The following is a 17,142-nucleotide window of genomic DNA, read 5'->3' as shown; positions in this document are numbered from 1 at the left end:
CTATACTAAACAAACATAATTTTACAGATACACACACGATTGTGCCATTGCGTTGTGTCCGCCGTTGAAAGCGTTGGCTTTCAACGATAAACCATGCAACCGCAGCGTCTTAAAGTCACCTGGCATTTAGAAATATGGTAAGCCATTATTTTGGCAGACATCCATGCTCCTGGATAGTTTGAACAACAATTGAGAAGCCGTTAAGATTTATAATGAGTAAAACGTTGCTTTTTTGGCTATTTATAATTCTAATGCCATTTACTGACACAAGAGGGCGCTGCTCTGTTTGCGTCGAAGCAGGGAGAGCAGTTGCAAAACTGTATCCTCATAGTGAAAACAAAACTCACAATAACTGACCAGGAAAGTAGTTATTACCAACGAAACGTTTTAAGACTCAGTTCACAAAAAAATAACGCAATTAAGAGCTCCGAGTGCAGACAAATTCCAATAAATCAAGTTACATTTCTGCATAAATCAATCATGATGCAGGATATGCTACCTCGGTTGACGTCACTGATCCTCACTAGCATAAACATACAAAATGTGCCCAAAACGTACTAAAACACCCGCGGATTTGAAATAAAAGTGGGGAGAGTGATTGCAAGATACAAATATGTTATTATTATATAAAAATCCTATTGCCAGTTACCTTTAAAATCATTCCTGGATTGCCCCAAAGTTGACGACCAGCACCACCACCCCACCCCCCCCCAAAAAAAAAAAGTTATCGTCCCCCAACTTGAAATCGTTATTCTTGCACCGGAAAATCGTTATTGAATACAATTTTGAGTTAATGTAAATATAGGCACTCAATTTGAGCCTTTTAGGCGATGATCAGGCATCTTACCCCCCCCCCCCCCCACACACACACAAAGTTCCGTAAAAAATAATTAATTAACTGACTATAGACCTGCAAGGTGAAACTTATGTCCCCGATGCTGTTTTTCCTGGCAATGTGCACATGCTCAAAAGAAATAGACCCGGTTTCCTAGTACCACCAGGCCACTCAAAAAGTATCCCCGTTTACGTTGTGGTTAAATGACTATGAGAAGCCAAAGGACTACATCAACTCTTAAATAACACAAACACATGAAAACCTTCTACAGCCGCTGTCCCCCACACCCTCGCCGCCCCCAGTACGCCACGAATCACTGAAAACCACACAGTCATACCCATGTGACATGTAGTTCATGGCACTTTAGTTGCTAACGTGCGCCATGACTGTGACCTCCAACATCGCAGTTAAAACAAAGACAGCATTTAGCCCGGTAGTTGTCAAGACAAGAGCTGGGGAGACCGGACAGTAACAGTCTCCGTCGGAGCACCGCTGGCGGCCAAATCAGGCCGATCGGTAAATCTGCTCGCCGGTGAGGCCGCTCTCTGGCTTAGGTTTCTGTTTCGTGTTATTTCATGCCTTGTCGAGTGTAGATAAACCCCAAAGAAACGGACAGAGAAGACAGTATTTGTACAACCTTGAGTCACTTTAAACTGCGTACAACGCAACCCACGCTACCCAAGTGCAATACGATCCGAATTCTTCTGCCACAGTCAACTCGTACCCGTTTCACAGCGCATCGGCTATTAGAGACGTACGTTGTAATGCAGAGGAGGCATTTGTGTCTTTTCCCGTTTTTGGAAGGCGACCTCCCAAAACCCACGTTGGAATAATACAGGTTTATAAAATCTGTTTCGATTATTCGTTTTAACTGTAAATTGAGTTCCTCTAATTTTAAAACGTTTAATAAATAAAACATAATCAACTCAAAAGGGGATGAGGCATCCGAAAAAAAATCCCACAACTGCGTACAAAATAAAACAGCAGGTTCATACTAATTTTCTGCTTTGAAGAAAACATCCCTTAATAAAACCGATTTCCCTAATTTCACTAATTGACAAGTAGTTTCCGCTTAATCGAACAGCCAGTACGTTTGTCTCATTGTCAATGCAAACACTTATGTGTTATATTTACTCCACTGGTGTTGTTACAAATTGGATACCGAAACACCGTAGGGTGGTATCAGACTGGATGTTATTATATAACATTAATTTCTGAGAAAATACAAGCTTTGGTGTTATTTTACCACCCTTTAAAGACACTTGACACTATTGCTAATTGTCAAAGACCAGTCTTTTCAATAGGTGTATCTCAACATATGCATACATTAACAGACCTGTGAAAATTTGAGCTCAATCGGTCTCCCAAGTTGCAAGATAATAATGAAAAAAAAAAAACACCCTTGTCACGTAGTTGTGTGCTTTCAGATGCTCGAATTCAAGACTTTACATTCTGAATCTGAGGTCTCGAAATTAAATTTGTGGAAAATTACTTCTTTCTCGAAAACCACATTACTTCAGATGGAGCCGTTTTCCGATGTTTTATACTATCGACCTCTCCCCATTACTCGTTACCAAAAAAGGTTTTATGCTAACAATTATTTTGAGTAATTACCAATAGTGTCCACTGCCTTTAATGTTAGTTATGATTCACTCTTTGGTATCTGACAACACCCATTGTCACAACCAAGTTTTTTGCAGCATAATTTTTTAGAAAAAGGATGAATTAAAGAAATAAAAGTAAAAGTTTTGCTTTTTTGTCACAATACCCATGAGAATATTGGTTAAGATCCACACACTGTAATAGAAATTGCATTCTTATCAACTGAACTTTTATTATTTTCCTAAAACTGTAAACAAATTATTAATCTGAACTTTTCCGGTAAAAAGGCCGCGATAAGGAGAACTTCTTCTTTTAGCAATTTCTGCATTAACAGATGTTTCATCTCACACAAAGGGGTCTTTGAACTGTTCAACAGTTTATTGAACTAGAAAATAAGCGATAGCCAAATTGTTTGTGTTTATTGTCCGTCTTGATCACAAGCTTCTCAAATCTAGTATTCGTTAAAAAAAAACATCTTTTTGATCCTTCAGACTTCCACATTATTTTGACATGATGCATCCCGAAAACTGGCGTTTATCTTTGCAGACGAGAAGGTTACCCGAGTAATATGTATGTGATGTTTCTTTCACAGAACTCGGGAAAGTACTGAATATACATTTTTACGCGCAAGCAGTGTATTTCTTTTTACACTAATACACAGTTAAGCTGAAAAAAAAACTTTCATTTAAAAAAATACGTTAAAAACGGGTTGTTTATAAAAAAGTGCGAACGAAAACTTTACCAGATTGGCCTCTAAGATAACAATTGTGAACCCCCTTTGAACCCTCACATAAGTTCGTAGGTTTCGCTATTGCTATTGGCTTTGAAAATAGTGTGAAATCAACACTCCAAATAATACACGTTTTCCAAACGTAAGACTGCATGCTGAAGTAACCAATCGCAGTCGAGTATATGAGTGGTCAAATGCGAGGCTAAACCAGATAACATAATGTCCAGATGCTTGCAAACCATCTGATAATGGTCAGTGCGTGGGAATCATTATTTAGTTTGCTGAACTAGTTGCTAGATTAGATAAAAATATTATATCAGATGAGTTTAAACTTCCCTATAAAACACTTAGCTAATTCAATGGACGATGAAGAGTATAAATAGGCCCATTAAAACCACTATCCTTCACTTCGAAGCATCGCCTTCCTGACCGGTAAGTTGACTTCATTTATTTCAGCAAAACAGTGGTTTTTTTTTCATTCTGCTTTTTACCTCGGTCTCCAACGGTCGAATCGAGTGCTCGATTTTCACAAACAAAAAGACTACGGTTTTTCCGAATGGGTGAATCCATTGCTTAGAGAAAGGATACGTTTGTTTTTACCGTTTGGTTGCTATAAATCTATAAACAAAAATAGACTACGATCAAACTAACTCTTGAAAGTTTCACTTCAAATGGTCGCATTTTTGAGATATCAGTTATCAGAAAAATCAAGAGCAATTTTATGTCTAAGCCATATAAGAATGTTTCATATTACCGGAGTGCATGTTTCTGGGTGACTGTAACGCTTTTTATCTTCAAACTGTTGAGATGCAAATTCATCAACTTTTCCACGACCACATTTATTCGGTAAGGATTATTATTCGGTTGGGATTCGAACCCACGACCCTAACAGTTCTAGAGCAGTGCCTTACCAATAAGATAGGCCTATTCCCCAAAGGAATCCGAACTCTGGCGACCGTTGTAAACTTCCCTATAAGTTGAGTTTGATAAAACTTTTACTAGAATTGCGAAGAAGCAAAGCGATTTACATTCTTACTATTTCACAACACCAATGTTTTGACTTTTCATTTTGTTCTTTTGCCTTCAAAGAACTTTAGCTTTGCCTGTTCTCGTAATTTGCAAACGTCCTCGTAACCAACCATGAAGCTGATCTTGTTGTGTCTGTGTGTGGCCACTGCCAATGCCGCCCTTGCTCCAATTTACATGGCCCAGCGACGTGGCATTCCAAACAGCTTCATCATCAAGGCTAAGGTAACGTAATAACAATCTATTCTTTAAGACAGGGTATACTTTTGGCAATTGCCTTCTCTAGTGCTGTCTATAGCCAAGTAAGATTGTATGGTCATAAATTTGTCAAGTTATAAACCTTGTTGAGTCAATTGCATTGTTTTCATTCATTTCTCACAGGATGCATCCGTATTGGACCAGATAGAGGAAGATATCTTGGCCGAGTTTCAGACCATGCGAATGCCTGCCCCGAAGGTGTCCAAGATTAGTGATCTGATTCCCGTTTTGAACCTACCAATCCCTCCTCATCTCATCAATACCGTAAGTAATACATATTTACCGTGTGTCTGAAAAAAACCCGAAAACCTATACACTTTTCAAATGGCTGCCGAATAAAAAAAACATATTATTCTGGGGGAAAATATTTATATGCATGTATAACTTATGGATTCAACTTAAAAATGACACCAATAAGTCCGAACATAATGCATGCTTGGGTGAGCACTGCTCATTGAAGAACAAGTAGCCGAACTCTTGGATTGGATTTTGAACAATTCCAAAGGACTTACCTCTCACAAATTGAAATGCTAATTACTGCGCAACTTAATTTACATCCTTTACCAAAAAAAGTAAGCAGTGCATGCTCACCTAATCACAGGTTATTTTCGAACTTTTTGGTGTCATATGAAAGTTGAGTCAAAAAGCAATCCATACATAAAGTTTCTCCCCACAATTATATATTTTGTATTCGGCAGCCCTTTTTGAAAGGAACAGCAGGATCACCGATTGAGTCGTATTTCTAACTTTAGCAAAGTAAACGCAGTCAGTATTTTAGTAATGTTTGAAGCTTTTGCATGGTGATGATATATAGGAAGAAATAAATCAAACTTGCGGGTAAAACCATTTTTATATCTATTTTGTGGGAGTGTTTGCTCTGAAAAGAGCTTGTTCGACGTTTCGAACAGTAAACTCTGCTCGTCTTCATGAGAAAAGAATAGTCAATGTTTGTTCTATAACAATCAAAGCAATATTGTGCTTAGACGTCCAGCTACCAAGCAGCTGAGATTGGTCTGGGTAGGGTACACTTGGTGTTATGGGGTTAGTCTGTTTGCTGCGTGCTCAGCGCGTTGCTTTCGTGTGGATTTTCAATAGCAACATGAGATCATGTGTCAACCAATCAAAAGGCAGAATCTGTATTATTTTCTCATAGGCCTATACATTAAAGGGAATCTACATGTTTGGTAATTACTCAAAACAAATAGTAACCTAAAAATTGACTTGGTAACGAGCATTGGAGATCTGAAGTAGCATAGATTTTGAGAAAGAGGTAATTTCTTACTAAAATAACAAAAGACTTCTAGCCAGAAGTCTTTTATTCCTATCTGAGAGCAAAAAAATTCGCCCAACAGGGGTGTTTTTCTCTCATCTTTTTCTCGCAACTTAGATGACCAATAGCTCGCTCAAATTTTCACAGGTTCGTTTTTTATGCTTATGTTGGGATACACCAAGTCCAGAAGACTGGTCTTTGACAATTGCCAAACGTGTACCTTCCCCTTAAGTCCGTTTGTCCCTCCTCTAGTAACAAGTCTTCATGCTTTGTGGGGCCTGATGTGTTTTTGTTTGGGTTTTTCTTTGTCCATCTTGCTGTTGTTGTTGTTTTTGTTGTTGTTGTTGTTGTTGTTGTTGTTGTTATTGTTGTTGTTGTTGTTGTTGTTATTGCAGTTGTTTTCTTCATATCCTTTCCCCCCTAGATCCGCTCCATCGATGGCATCGAGTATATCGAGCAAGATTCCATGGGAGAGCTCTACGGTCAACAGGCCAACCCAACTTGGGGGATTGACAGAATCGACTCAAGAAACAGCATCGACTACAAGTACAGCTTCAATGACAACGGTTAGTGACTAGCGTATTGTACAATTGTTTGTTTGAAGGCACTGGACAGTGTTGGTATACAATGCCAACATCTACAGATGAATGTTCTTTTGTAAAACTCTTTGCAAAATGCCAGCCTTACAATGTCGTCATCGTCATCCGCAGTCAATAGTATGTGTTGGTTAAAATAATGTAATAATTTAAAACGCTAGGTGGCAGCAGACTTACCGGTAAAACTTCCATTGTTAACGTTATTCTGACATGCGCACATAACCAGGAACAATGGATTATCTGGTCCGTTGCCACCTAGCATCTTAAAAGTGAACCCTTTTGAAAAATGTTTAGCATGTAGTACTGCTGCAAATATGTGTACGAAGTTTCAAGGGGGGGGGGGGCAGGTTATGACGTTGGTATTTCATTCCCTAAAAATATTATTTTCGCTCCCTCATAATACTATTTTGTAATTTGATCTTGTCAACAGTCTTGGGCAATGGAGCCAAAATCTACATCGTTGACACTGGTACCCGGTTATCTCACAGCGAATTCGGCGGTCGCGTCCAGCGCATTTTCGGTGGAGACGACGACCACGGCCATGGAACCCACTGTGCTGGTACTGCAGCAGGAGCCACCTACGGAATTGCACGTCAATCGACGGTTTACAGCGTTAAAGTTTGCAACAAGTACGGCCAGTGTCCCGTGAGCACACTTATTAATGGTGGGTGTCAAAGTACATTCGTAGCAGGTTAAAATGTATTGGTTTATTAAAAAGAACTTGACATATTTTGGTTATTAGCAAGTTACAGAGAATAATGAAAGTAAAAACACCCTCACTGCACAAATTGTTGTGCGGGCACCAGGCATGAAGTCTTGTGTAAGATTCAAATATTGAGTGAAAAAAAATCTCTTTCTCACAAACTTCGTTTACTTCAGAGGGAGCTGTTTTTAACAATGTTTTGACAGCTCCCCAGTGCTCGTTTCCATGGAAGTTTTTTGTGTTAATATTTCTTTGAGTTATTGCCAATAGTGTACAGAGTCTTTACGGCCCACACCTGACACTATTGGTAGTTGTCAAAGACTAGTCTTCACAGTTGGTGTGTCTCAACATATGCATAAAATAACAAACCTGTGAAAATTTGAGCTCAATCGGTCGTCGAAGTTGCGAGATATTAATGAAAGAAAGAAAAACCCATTGTCGCACGAAGTTGTGTGCTTTCAGATCTTTGATTTCGCGAATTAAAATTCTAAATTCTGAGGTCTCGAAATCAAATTCGTGGAGAATTACTTCTTTCTCGAAAACTACTTCATTTCAGAGGGAGCTGTTTCTCACAATGTTTTATACTATCAACCTCTCCCCATTACTCGTAATCAAGAAAGGTTTTTATGATAATAATTATTTTGAATAATTATTAGCAATAGTGTCCACTGCCTTTAATGAAATTATTGTGAATATTGTACCGGTGCATTGTGGATCTGAAAGAGGTGCCCGTTGTAACCAATATTACGTGTAAGTAGATGAAGATGTACTGCACACAATACACACGTGGATACCGCATGCAGACGACCGAAAGGAAAGTTTTCCCTGTCTGTGTTTTGGTTGGTCCGAGGTGATGTTTGTCTGCTGCACCCACATCACCTCCAACAAATCAAAAGACAACTATGGAAAGCTTTATGTCACTTCCCGCCCAAATCAATGTAACCAAGCTGAGGCTGGAAGGAGGATTAGTCTGGTTTCTTTTTGTACAATGAATATTAGCATCCATTACTGTTATTGGATAAAGGGAACATTACCAAGATGGTGGCCGCATCTATGGGTGCGTTCGTTTAGCTTCCCTAGGCCGACCCCGGTCTGCCCCGGTACGTTCGAATAGCTTTGACGGGGCTCACCCCGGTCAGCCCCCAATGCCCTGCTTGTGGAGTGGGTCACTTGGGGGTGACCAGAGGTGCATGCCGTCACCACGACAGGGCGAGTGTGATCGTTCGATTAGCTCTTGTCAGGCGCGTTGCCCGGGTGAGCATCGCGGGGTAGACCCAGGGAAGCTAAACGAACGCACCCTATAAGCATGGAGGAAGAAAGAGAAGGAGCTCAAACGACCCGTAAAACCGCAGAGTAACAAAAGAATACTCTGACAATGCCCCTGTCTGGCCAGTGGAAAAAGATAGGAGACCTCCAGCTGGACGGCCGATTAACGAGCAGGATTAGATCTCTTTGTACAGAACGTGCGGTACCGCCGCTCTGTACCGTTGCCTTCGTGTAAAGTTGAATCATTGGAGACAAGAATTGTGAATATACACGTTTTCATTTACCGTTTGTGGTGTTTCACGAAAACCGGTTACTAGCGGTGGTTCAAAATGTCGGTATTAGCACACGAGGGTGGTTGGTATCCAATTGTGTTTTTCGATTTTTTGAGCACAAGAGTGTACACAATTTTTATCAGGTCTCAAAAAAGGTTTTTTTCTGTATTATATCCATACGACATACGACACCATAGTTGAGTGAAGAACCAAGTGCGCACGCGCAAACTTACTTATGCCAGGTCGCCCATTGTCTGTATAAGGTTGTGGGTGATTACGAGGTGTCGTTAAACGCCCGCGGTACCGAGGGTTCGACTTTTGAAGTCCCTTCGTTCGAGCTCCTTCTCTTCCTTCCTCCATGCTATAAGTTACATTGCAGCAATTTAATACAGTTTCTTTTGTTCGGTATAGGTTTGAACACAGTAGCTTCGTATGGACGCGGTGTTGTGTCAATGTCTCTCGGGTTCCCTATAACCTATTCCATCGATGACGCAGTCCAAAAGTTGATGGATTCAAATTACGTGGTTTCCGTAGCGGCAGGTAACTCCAATGCGAATGCTTGCAACTATTCACCGGCTCATGTCCAAGGCGTAAGTATAACATTCATGAGTCCCCCTTGTTCACACTGTGTTCATTATCCCCGTGGAATACAGCCCCGGGGAGGCCCGGGGAGTTGTTTAACCCTGTGGTTACCCTGGCGCACTTTCACACTATGGCTTGTCCACGGCGTTCCGGTTGCATACAACAAAGATAAATAGAGTGTAACAATCATTGTGTTAAAACAGCACCTATTTCTGCAAGAAAAAAACCCAAATTGCATCTGTATGTGTTTTTTGAACACCCTATGATGTTAAAGGAACACGTTGCCCTGTATCGGTCGAATTGGTCTTTGAAAAGCGTTTGTAACCGTTTGTTATAAAATGCAGATGGGTAGAAAGATGTTGTAAAAGTAGATTACAATGATCCACACAAACATGTCTCGAAATTGCACGGTTTTCCTTTTAACTCGTCGACTTACACGGTCGGCCATTTATGGGAGTCAGATTTTTGACTCCCATAAATGGCCGACCGTGATAGTTCGCACAGTAAAGGGAAACTACGCAATTTCGAGGCAAATTTGTGTGTATCATTGTATTATACTTTTGAAACATCTTGCCAACCATGCATTTGATAAAAAACACTTACAAATGTTTTTATAGACCAACTCGTCCAATCCAAGGCAACGTGTTCCTTTAACTTTGATTTTTTCTTCAGTTTCGATAACATAACAACACCAGTAAAAAATATATTGTTCATAATACTGTTCATGTGCGCAAGCTCAGAACTACGTAAACAATGGAAGTTTATCTCGTAAGTCTACTGCCACCTAGCGTTCCAATGTCTCCCATTGACACTGGCAATTTTTGATGATTTGTTTCCATTAGATTGCAGCTAAAAATTAATCGAATGTTTAATTTCAATTCTTTTTACGTAAACAGGCTCTCACCGTTGGAGCCTCAGACAGATATGACCAAAGATCCTATTTCTCGAACTGGGGTAGCTGTGTAGATCTCTTTGCACCCGGTTCAGACATTGAGAGTGCGGGTATCAACGGCGACTATTCTGTAGCCAGTATGTCAGGCACATCGATGGCTTGCCCTCACGTTACTGGTACGGTACTAATTCATGTTTGGTCTTTACACCGATGTGTGTTAGCACTGTACACTCAGAACTCAGACGCTGCTCTATAGAATTGCAACGGTCGTCGGTTCGAATAGTGTTCATAGGTTATGGAGGTACGTCGGCCGGTCGACCACGTCAGAGCCAATGAACAGCTCTCCCTGGGTAGCTACACCCACAGTTTACATATAGACGAACGTTGCGCAAGGTTCCTTTATTGTAAGTCATTTACACGGTGAATATTCATCGGCCTCCACGATGACGAAACCCCTGGTAGGCTAACCGTGCTATTTAAAGGCGATTTAATAGACTACGTGTGCTCGTGACATATCGAGTGAAGCAAAGAATTAAAAACAGCCATATTGAGTTGAGACAGCCCTGCACTGTTTTTAACAGAGGGAACTCTTTGTGTTACTTAGAATGTCACGAGCACACAGTCTATTCATTCGCCTTTGAGTAGTTCCGTCATCGCAGAGGCCGGATACATGAATATTCATCCTGCTGTAATGAATAAGAATAAAGGAACCTTGTGCAACGTTCGTCTATATGTAAATTGTGGGTGTAGCTGCCCAGGGAGAGCTGTTCATTGGCTTTGACGTGGTCGACCGGCAGACGTACCTGCATGAACACTCGTCCCACCGAGTAACATGACTGTGACTGTTTTTACACAACTCTTGACACAATTTGTAATGAGTATACATTGCTAACACGCATCGCAAACTACTCGGGTGGGAGACGAACCCACGACCGTTGCTAGTATAGAGCAGTGTATAAAAATTGTGTTTAAAAGCAACTGACAGTTTATGTGACCATTTTAGCACTGTACACTCAGTACTTTCCTGAGTTCTGTGGAAAAACAATTACAGGCATAATACTCGGGTGTGATTCGAACCCCCGACCATTTCAATTCTAGAGAAGTGTATGTATATTTTGTATGTAGAAGCAACTGACAGATTATTTAACCATTTTTAGGTGCTGCTGCATTGTATCTCGGCATGAATCCAAACTCTCAGAGTGTAGAGAGTGATTTGCTTGCAAGTGCGACCACAAATAAACTAACCAACGTCTCAGGATCTCCCAATAAACTTCTGTACATTGGAGACGTAAGTAAACCTTGGTTTTCTTAAAGATCATGGTACAGCTTCATAGAACTGCTTAAAGGCACTGCAAACGTTTGGTAATTACCCAAAAAGCACACTAAGTGCACCAAGGGTGTTTTTTTCTTTCATCAATTTCTTGCGCCTTTAACCAATTGAGACTAATGGTCACAGTTGTTATTACATGCATATGTGGGATACACCAAGTGAGAAAACTGGTCTTTGACAATTACCAAACGTGTTCAGTGCCTTTAAGCACAGAAAATAAGCCATGCAAAACAAAATTTTACTTACCAAAGCAAGGTTACCAGCCAAGTTGTTATGTTACCATGTACACTTTGTCAATGGTATCCAGGTTATTTCCGCTTAGCAGACAATTGAAAAGCAATATTTTTCTGCTTAAGCAGCTCCATGAAATTGGGCGTATATCGTGGAAGGTGCAGAAAGGAAACTGGGGCTTTATCTATTGTTTGGAAAAATGAGATTCACACGGGCGCCAATTTTGCTGGCAATGTTTGATTCTGTCATAATTTCAGCTTAGAGCAAGTATGAAACGAAGTAAAAGTTCGATCAGGGAGAAAAGTGGTTAAAAGGAAACTAAAAGACCGTGGACACTATTGGTTATTACTCAAAATAATTATACGCATATAGAACGTAACTTGGTAATGAGTAATTGGGAGAGGTTGATAGTATAAAACATTATGAGAAACGGCTCCCTCTGAAGAAACGCTATATGTTTCGAGAAAGACGTAATTGTCAACGAATTTGATTTCAAGACCTCACAGAATTAAATTTTGAGGTCTCGAAATCAAGCATCTGAAGGCACTCAACTTCATGTGACAAGGGTGTTTTTTCTTTCTTTATTATCTCACAACTTTGACGACCAATTCAGCTCAAATTTTCACAGTTTGTTATTTTGTGCATATGTTGAGATACATCAAGTGAGAAAATAGGTCCTTGACAATTACCAATAGTGTCCAGTGTTTTTAAAGGAATTTTGTTAACGATTCTTTTAAAATATTTTTTTCGGTTATAGTTTGTCTTTACATTATTATAAATATGATCCAACGACAAAGCTTGTAATAATGTAATTTTGTTTACCCTTTTATTTTCCAGTTGTAAATCAACATGATGACGTTAACGACATACGAAGTGTTTTAAGCCGAATCACAAACGATTTACTCGGAGTGGACATCGAAGACCAGATTTACTGAATCAAAACAAACAATTGATTTTAAACATTATGTTTCTTAAAAGCTACCCTCGGTTCTCCCGTCCTGAAAGCTGACCCAACAATACAGTATACCTACTTATTTTATCAAATTATAAAAACACAAAAAACACAAAAACACACATTGACCTACTGCTATGAGCAGACATTCTTCTTCTTTATTAATCTTTCTTACAAGCAGTGGACACTATTGGTAATTACTCAAAATAATTTTTAGCATAAACTAATGGGGAGCTGTTGGCAGTATAAAACATTGGAGACACGGCTCCCTCTGAAGTAACGCAGTTTTTAAGAAAGAAGTAAGTGTTCACGAATTCGATTTCGATACCTCAGATTTAGAATTTGAGGTCTCGAAATCAAGCATCTGAAAGCACAAAACTTCGTGTGACAAGGTTTTTTTGTCTTTTGTTTCATTATTATCTCGCAACTTCGACGACCGATTGAGCTCAATGTTCACAGGTTTGTTATTTATGCATATGTTGAGATACAGCAACTGTGAAGGCTAGTCTTTGACAATTACCAATAGTGTCCAGTGGAAAGTATTAAAAAATACATGTCTAAAGCCTGAAGTACTTTTTTTATCAGTGTCTGTACGAGGCTTGAGACCATTGATTTACGAATTTGTCTGAAATTAAATAAAGAGTTACCAAAAACAGGAAAACTAACTGTTTGTTACGTGTTGTTTTCATTTATAGTCAGTTCATGTAAACGGTGTTTTGTGTAACACCAAAATAAAACAAAACAAAGAAACTATTTAAGGTTATCAACATACTTTGTTTCAAATGAAAAATCGTCTTTGTCCATATATATCCGGAAACGAAGGCTTTTAAGTTATTTGAACAAACGAGAGAGAAAAGTTCGCTTGATGAAAAATAGCCGTTGTCAACTTTTCCTAAAGTTAGCTTGATGACATGCTTTTTTGAGTGCACCACACCAAGAAGGTGCTACACTTTCATGGAGTGGTCGGTGGTGTCCTTTATAGAACAATTATTAGGTCGTCTATCCCTGGTAAGGCATTGGCGTGGACGAAGATTCTGTCTTCCCGGTGAATCTGGGCCCAATTTCATGGCCCTGCTTACCGCCGAATTCTGTGCTTACGATCACCATTCCCCAGCCCAGCTCTATGCCCAGCCGAAGCGCCGAATTGCTGTGCTAGCCTTGTAAGCCCAGAATGCATAGTAACAGGGAGTACGCACGCGCAGAAGCCAAAATTTGCCGCTAACCTGTGAAATATACGCTTGCCGTAAACACAGGATTCCCTGCTTTCGTAAGCGCCGATTCTGTGCTTACGGTAAGCAGATCCATGAAATCGGGCCCCGGACCACTTTACCTGGTTTGTCTATAGGGTACCGCGTCCCCCGAAATAGCGTCTACTAGGATGAACCATCTCTTCTTACTAGGTTATTTTCTCCGCCGCGCTTAGCGGAGAAGTTGTCTCCCCCCCCCCCATACCCAACGGAGAATGTGTCCCCATGCATTTGCGTCCACCGGCGACAACTTCAGTGGGGTTATTCCGCCCACTTGGATACACATTTTTACCCTTAAAACAGCCACATTGTTTTAGCAGCAAAACACATTTTATTCGAAGACGTGTGTTATTGTATCCATGTGGGCATGTGAAATAATTTAACGTCGCAGCTTTACCTTAAAAATATTTATTTTCAATATTTAATATTTCACGATCTTTTCGTGACACACGAAAAGTTGCGGACGTAGGGTACACAACTAAAAGTAGTTCTGGTCGGGGAATACCAAAGAATACCGACTTGATTCCAAGACTAGATGGAAAAAGCTATACATCACTTTAAGCCGGTACTTGCAGGCTCACACGAAATAATATTACTGCACACATTGCAGGCACTACACTGCACCTAGTTCCCCAAAGTTGAGCATTTTTACTAAAAAGGAACAACCATTGTCTTATTTCATTGTGTAAACAAGATCACAAGAGGGAAAACAAGTGACTTAAAAATATATTAAATACATTTAATTTGGTCTAAAATTTGAGAGGGACAAATTCCCTTGGCGGACAGAAAACCCTAGGAGATTCGGTCTCCCCGGACCGTTGTGCGGGAGGACAGAATTCCATGTGACACTGCCCTTTGAGAACCTGAATCATACAGCTTCGACTGTTAGCTCGGTTGAGTGTCTGTTGTTATGCGATCCAACTTCAAATATTCCTTCAAGGACCTAAAGCTTCTGTTCCATGTTCACATAAAAACTAACCCCATAACTATATAGAAACAACTAGCTAGTTGTAAAGTTGTAGAGTCATGGACTCTCCGGTTGGATTTCAACAACGAAGTCACCCTCTTTGATCTTAAAGATGCTCTGTCAGATTTTTGCCCCCAAACATTAAAAAATAGATTTCTTTGAGTGAATGGTATTTCAAAGAGTTTCACCCGCTCTAAGGAAAAAGGTTTAACTTTTCCTTTTAATGGTCAGGAACCATGAAAATTGTTTAAAACGTTTCTTATAAAACACATAAGAATTGGTCACGTGGTATATTGTCGGGATCCCGACAAAAACTAATTTTGAGCACTTTATTTCACTGCTACTATTAATTGGCGGACTTTTTAGAACAATGGCTCAAATGAAAGCTTGTAACTTTCTCGACCCCTATCAAAATACCTATTGAATTTTAAATCAACATTTTTGGGTCAAATCGGCCAAAAATCTGACATAGCATCTTTAATACATAGGGTGCGTTCGACTAGCCTCCCCGGTTCAACACCGGTCTGCCCCTGGTACTTTCGAATAGCTTCGACGTCATTCCAGGGGCTCACCCGGGTCAGCCCCAAGTGCCCTACTTGTGGAACCGGTCACTTGGGGCTGGTCCAAGGTGCATGACGTCACCACAAGAGGGCGATTGATCGATAGATTAGTTCTTGTCAGGGGCTCACCCGAATGAGCACCGCATGGTCGACCCGGGGAAGCTAATCGAACGCACCCAACATTCATTATCCCCGACGCAAATTTAACACGTATCAAATCTTGTGCACTACCCGCTGCTAAAACATAGGATTCGAACCGCCTTTAGCCGCCGGGCAGTCTCGGTGGTCTAGTTGGTATGTTACTGCACTAGAATAGCAGAGGTCGTGGGTTCGAATCCCATCCGAGTATAATTATACTTGTGAATATTTCACAGGACTCAGGGAAGTACAGGGTATACAATGCTTACAAACATCGGTGTTAGGGTAAACACCAAAATTAATATGTATTATTTTTATCCCCGATGCAAATTTAATATATATTAAATAGTTGCAGTACCCGCTGCTAAAATATAGGATTCGAACTGCCTGTAGCCGCCGGGCAGTCTCGGTGGTCTAGTTGGTATGACACTGCTTTATGAATGAAAAAGGTCGTGGGCTCGAATCCCAACCGAGTAATATGCTGGTGATGTTTTTGTTTTTTTCAAAGAACTCGAGTAAGCACTGAGTATACAGTGCTCACAGATATCGGTGTATGGGTAAAAACAAAATGAATATGACCTCATTTACTTTAAATTTACAAATGTTTTAATTTACTACATTTTGGTAAATAGAGTGTCATCACTGGATTATTGTGCAGTTTAATGCATCAAAGCCTGTGTGCATGCGGGTCGTGTAAACAGTCGAGTTTAGCGTTCCCACTTCACTGCGTTCATGTCATCCACTGGCAGTACAGCACCGACTACCAACGAAATCGTAAAGACCCCAAAACGACTAGGGACGGAATCACAAAGCAAGGAAACGTCAAGCGCCTGGTACGTTCGGCTGTCTGCGTCAAGGAAATGAGGTTGCGGTCTTCAACGAAATCTGAACGGAATCACAGCGACTTTTTGTTAAGCCGCCACAAAATTGTCAACATGCTGAAATTTGCCGAAAGACGCGACAGACAATTTCGGCCATCTGCGGTCGCTGTCTGATTCGTCGGCATACACCAAAGTCAAACCTACAGAGTAGAAAGGTGTCATAGATTGGTGCTATGCTAGTAGTGAGGTTGTTTTGCCATTGATAATACTTTATCAGCGGCAGTGAGGTCTAATTTATATAACCTTTTGTTGATAAACAAACCGCCTGCCTTGGTTGGCATGGTCAGCCGAACGTTAGTAAAACACTCCATCATATTAACAGGGCCCAATTTCATGGCTCTGCTTACCGCCGAATTCCGCGCTTACGATCACTATCATCCTGCTTACGTGCAAGCGCCGAATGCCTAGTAACGTTTAGTACGCACGCGCAGAAGCCAAAATTCGCCGCTTACCCGTGAAATACGCTTGCCGTAAGCACAGAATTCCCTGCTTCCGTAAGCGCCGATTCTGTGCTTACGGTAAGCAGAGCCATGAAATTGGGCCCAGATGTTTTAACCAAATTCAACGTTTTCTGCAAACTTTCAATTAATAAATTGTACCTCACATAGTTGGTTGTTTCGTTTCAAACAAAATAAACTAATTTTTTTGAATAATTTGATAAAATTTTTACGAACAGTAGCGATCTGTTTTTGATTTGCATTTATGGCTCTCCATAGTTTTCCAACCTGGGTGGCAACAAATTCGAGCTGTGACGTTGGAAATACGGTCTAAATTAGCGGATAAACTTGCAGTGACGTAAGCTTT

The 17,142-nt window shown here is 40.4% G+C and overlaps 1 protein-coding gene and 1 long non-coding RNA gene across 2 annotated transcripts; both read left to right on the top strand.

The window, feature by feature from the left end:
• Positions 1 to 4,307: 4,307 nt before the first annotated feature.
• Positions 4,308 to 10,123, top strand: LOC117289175 (proteinase R-like; the record flags this gene model as incomplete). Its single annotated transcript, XM_033770173.1, has 6 exons — positions 4,308 to 4,418; positions 4,575 to 4,715; positions 6,146 to 6,287; positions 6,748 to 6,981; positions 8,970 to 9,148; positions 10,037 to 10,123. Coding segments are annotated over exons 1-6 (894 nt in total), but the record flags the coding sequence as incomplete, so codon positions are not given.
• Positions 10,124 to 10,125: 2 nt separating this feature from the next.
• On the top strand, positions 10,126 to 12,773 carry LOC117288884. The gene is made up of 3 exons (XR_004518918.1): positions 10,126 to 10,208; positions 11,190 to 11,320; positions 12,431 to 12,773. It is a non-coding gene; the product is annotated as an uncharacterized LOC117288884 (long non-coding RNA).
• Positions 12,774 to 17,142: the final 4,369 nt, after the last annotated feature.

This window comes from Asterias rubens, chromosome 4 (genome assembly GCF_902459465.1).
Source record: "Asterias rubens chromosome 4, eAstRub1.3, whole genome shotgun sequence".
NCBI lineage: Eukaryota > Metazoa > Echinodermata > Asteroidea > Forcipulatida > Asteriidae > Asterias > Asterias rubens.
Note: the sequence above shows the minus strand (reverse complement) of the source record. Positions and strands in the feature narration are given on the sequence as shown.